Source organism: Halyomorpha halys, unplaced genomic scaffold, assembly GCF_000696795.3.
Source record: "Halyomorpha halys isolate HHAL.00 unplaced genomic scaffold, Hhal_1.1 Scaffold2204.1, whole genome shotgun sequence".
Lineage (NCBI taxonomy): Eukaryota > Metazoa > Arthropoda > Insecta > Hemiptera > Pentatomidae > Halyomorpha > Halyomorpha halys.
Genome location: NW_027106273.1, coordinates 1,861 through 6,732, shown reverse-complemented (window position 1 = coordinate 6,732; position 4,872 = coordinate 1,861). Strand labels below are relative to the sequence as shown.

General features: G+C 30.7%; 1 protein-coding gene across 1 annotated transcript in view; it reads left to right on the top strand.

The window, feature by feature from the left end:
- LOC106691279 (uncharacterized) overlaps positions 1–3,161 on the top strand; it is a gene marked incomplete at its 3' end in the record, with an annotated part of 8,940 nt that extends 5,779 nt beyond the window's left edge. Inside the window, 2 exon segments of the mRNA XM_067044641.1 lie at positions 315–371; positions 2,917–3,161. Of these exon segments, the coding sequence (XP_066900742.1) occupies positions 315–371; positions 2,917–3,161 (302 nt within the window).
- Between the last annotated feature and the right edge of the window lie 1,711 nt (positions 3,162–4,872).

Here is a 4,872-nt window from a genome sequence, read left to right as displayed (position 1 = left end):
ACTGACCAGCTTTAACATAGAAAGCTGTTATGACTTATTACAAAACAAAGAACTACCCCAAAAGTTTTGAATATCTAAAGACTACATACAGGTTTTTTTTGATTGTTGGTCAAGTACTATCATTCTACCGCACCTATATTTATTCATTGCAAAAGTCCTTTATCTCTGCAGATAAGTACTGAAAGTTTTAATCAAGAGTTAATTAATGATAATGTGTTACAGATACAAGAAATGACTGACAATTTTTGGTAAAAATAACAGATTTAATAGAAATCTGGGTTTACAAGTGGAGGGGAGAACCCGGTGATAAATTGACGGACAGAAGATCATACTGCACAGAGTAACGTACAGCAGAGCAAGGGAGATTTCAGGTAAAACTTTTTATTAAATGTAAAACTATATAAGATTATTACATAATCAAATTACTTTAAATTATATCCAAAACTGGAAATATTTTAATAAAATAAAAAAGTTTATACGTGTAATTTAAAAAATAAATCATTCATTTTTTTTATATTAAGATACTCTATGCAATTAAAATTTTTAATGCAATAAAAAGTTTAGCAGCCTTACAGTCCATCTCAATAATTTACTTTATTAATATTTACTTATCGTTTCCCTTATATTTACTTATAGGTAATATAATTTTAGCCGTTGACAACAAAAACAATGTAAGTTATTTTGTTCTCATCTACATAAATTTTCATAAAAAATAATTAGTTAATTAATATCTAAGTGTATGAACTTCAAATGATTTTTAAAAAATTGATATGTTTGTGACTGACCAGCTTTAACATAGAAAGCTGTTATGACTTATTACAAAACAAAGAACTACCCCAAAAGTTTTGAATATCTAAAGACTACATACAGGTTTGATATGCACTTTTGTATTCAACTGTTCATTTAATTTTATCTTTCCAAATTTCATTATTATTATTTTTTATTAATGTCTGTAATTTTGTTTATTCTATTTTGTAAATACATTATCTGGTATTTTCGAATTAAATGTATTAATTTAAAATAGTTCGATATGTTTGTAATTGACTAGATTTGATAGAAAATCTGTTATTCCTTACTAAAAAACGTTATATTTAATAAAACATCTATATCAGCACTAACATAAGCTAACTGTTTAACACATACTGACACACTGCAGGCAAATGCCTATCAAATATAGACGCTGGACTACCGTATCATTTGGCAACTTTACTAAACGATAATAGCCTTCATATTCCGAAAATATTTTATTACCTTATGAAAATAAATATGTTTGAATATATGTAACTAATTTAATTTATTTTTATCATTTAATGTCACTTTCTGTTATCGAATTAATTTTTATTTTATATATATTTCTTTTAATATTAACTACTGCTGTGATATCAGCTAATATATTTTAGTATAGTTATAATGATATTAGGAATGTTTCCAAGATAAATAGTTAGTCAGTATGCATTGGGTAACATCACCATAGCTGTGAGTTGCCTTATATCGTATTTAAAAAAAAAAAAAAAATCGTATAACTTTCCCTAAAGTTTTTAATATCCCAAAACTGTAAGTTGGACTTACTTGGAATTATGTTTTGTTTCATTTCAAAATTCAATTTTTTTTTTACAAGACCTTAAGATTCAATTTTAATATTTATAATTCTGTAGTCAGATCAGCTTTATTGCGGGATCCACAACTTTCTAATATCTTGAGTGATATGTTATTAAATACCTCAATCTATATGATAAATAATCTTAAGCTAATTTCCAATTAATCTAGTCTAAATCAAAAATCATGTTTTCTTATCCACATCACACTGTGGTATTTAGAACGTAGAATTGATATTAGTGTCGTAAAATTACGACTGTGAAAAAGTTATGAGTTAGAACTAAATCAATCAATTGATACATTAATCATGACTAATCAGTCACTTTGATTGATTAATCAAAATAAAGGTTACAATATCACAAGTACTCAATTAAACATTAAACCAAAAAACTTGTGTCAACCTACATCAGAGGTTACTGTACATATATATATTTTTAATTTAATTGTTTTAATTTTTTTATTGAATACAGAAATACATTTTCGGCTCCAATTCAGCTTTGAAATTAATTTAATTAAACCTCTTTGTTTTTATACTTAAGGTAGTAAGAATAGTTTAAGTCCAGAAGGAGATTAGGCCTGCGTGGGATCTGTTCAAAATGTTACTTGGATGCTTATATTAAAAATATGTCTTTTACAATTTGTTTTCGAATCAATATTAGTAAATTTGGAGATAATAACACTAGACAAATACATTTCATCAAGTAAAGTGTATTCCATATTCATTTTAATACGACGTTAATTAGACGATTTTGTGCATCATATGCAATAAGTCATTTTTTATATGCTTTGATGTAAAAGTAAAATAATATTCTCCCCTACAGTTAGTTATCACTAATCAAATTATTAGAAAATACAATTTAAATTAAAAACACCCAAAACAGAACTATATGCAGAAGAACTAAAGATTAATTTGTAAAATATATATAAAACTAAGACTTAAAAGTACAATATTAGTCCAAAAATAAACATTACTTTTAAATCAACAATTTAGTATTTTATTTTGTTAAAACTCACCCAGGAATTCCTCACCAAAATACATAATATTTTCTATTTGATCAAGTTACCATTAAAATTGTCAAATTGAGTTTGAATTTGACAATGTTATATCATATTACGAGTCTTAAATAGTGAAATAAATAATTTACAAGTTGCTTATGTTTTTTGTTTTTTTAATATTTGACTATAATAAATCTAGATTTGAAGATACCATAATATTTCTAGCTAGAAATAAGTGATTACTTAAATTACTTCTTACTGTGTTTAGAGTAAAAAAAAAGGCTGCTGATAATTTTTATCCTATTAAATTAATTTTTTTTTCAGAATGTCTTACGATCTCTGTTGGGTTCCACCAAGCCACATCATCGGCTCTCACAACTGGGTCGATGCCTCAGGAGGCTCGGTACCATCAGACGCTGTGAAGGGAGGCCAAGATGCAGATGGGGGAATCATGTACGTAGGCAGGGCGTACCACGAAGAGGACCTTCTCCCGGCCAAGGTGTGTCCCACCCACGGTTGTGCCTTCGTAGCTTACGACGGCCAGGAGCACACCAAAACAGAGTACCAGGCCAGTAAGAAAATAAACTGACTAGCTATATGTCTATAACAGTAGCTTTACTAGAGACTAGAGACGAACAGGTGAATCAGGGATCTAATCAAAGAGTCCACTGCACTATGTAGACTATATAGTTAGAGAAAGTATTGTGATCCAATTTCGAATTCCAGTTTTCGACGGGAATTAGGTTATTCCAGTCCGAATAACCAAGTATATCGAAATGGTCTGATTTTGTATTTGTGGTCATCTGAACAAAAAAAAAAAAAAAAAATTGAACGAAACTGAAATGATATTGAGATGTGAGAGGAAAGTTTTCGCTGAAATCGACCAACCGGAAGTGTCACTTTATAGAATCGATTTTTTTTTTTTTTTACATTTTATCGATTTTACCAAACTAGCTCAACCTATTTTGATTAAACTCACATTCAAGTACAGATAGATCCCAATTACAAGTTAGTGGATGTTACAAAAGGTTGACCGCCCAATATTTCCCAATTGCACTGCATACTATTTATCTTTTGTTAAACAGTTGAAGTCTTGGCAGTAACTAAATTTAAAAGTATTCGTTATTCTCACATCCAAATCGCCGAAAATACGAATTTTTATATCAACAGAAAATTAAAATTATTTTTTTCAAACATCACAAAAATTGTGATAAATTCAAAAAACAATCTTTACAAAACTTGAGGAAGAATGTAGTGGTTCGTGAAAGTTGTGTGATGTGCGCACCGTACCAGATTTTATTTAAATACTTATTGTAAGAAATTGACACAATTATTTAATTTGGATTCCAGTGGTTCATTATATTAAAAAAAAAATAGTACTTTATAATAAAGTACTATTTCTTCACCAAGAAGGTGGTCACCAATTGTGCAAGAAGGTGGTCGTTTAAAGATCATGCCCATCTTCCAGATTTTTTCCAAATTAAGGGATCCAATTTATAGAGGCTGGGATTGGTGTACCGCAGGAAGGTTTCAAAACCCACAGGGTTGACTATAGTATAAATGCATAAACATCTATCTACCACAGAAGAAATAGAAACCGAGCCCGAAAGATAGTTGCACAGCATCTTACTCACTGAGTTATACACCGCTCCCTGGCTCTTCATACTGCCCATACTTGACACTGCGGAATCGAATCCCCATTTAATTAATTATTATTTATTTTAATTTTCCTCAAATTTACTACATGGCCTGAGTTGTCCATATGCAGTTGTTAGATACAACTGATTGTTTTGTATAAAATACTTTAAAGCTGAAAATCAAAAGTTTTATCACCTGTGTTGTTCGTTCCTATTCTATGAAAAAGTCGTTTTCCAGAAGAAAATTAAAAAGAAACTTTTTTTTTTTATATATCCCCCATTTCTGGCATACGGGGTGCAGGAGCAGAGGGGTAGAGCGCGGGGGTTTGCGCATGCCACTCCTCCCAAGGACCACCAATTTTTTTAAATTATTTTATTAATTATTCAATTATTAATTTTTTTCTTTTTTTTACTGTGGTGCAGCCCAGCACTAGGTTTAGCGCCTTGCTGGTGGAGCTGCACCTTGTCCACTGCATCCTTCTGGGTGCCTCCTGCAGTTACCAGGCTGGTCCAGCCCTCCTGGTCTCTGTCTGCATCAGCTTCCTCATCTGGTGGCTCGCCGATGTTGGGCGGTCAAGTCCTACCCATCGTGAAATGAGTGGGGCCCACCACCTCCTTCCACCTGTAAATGAACTCCTCGAAG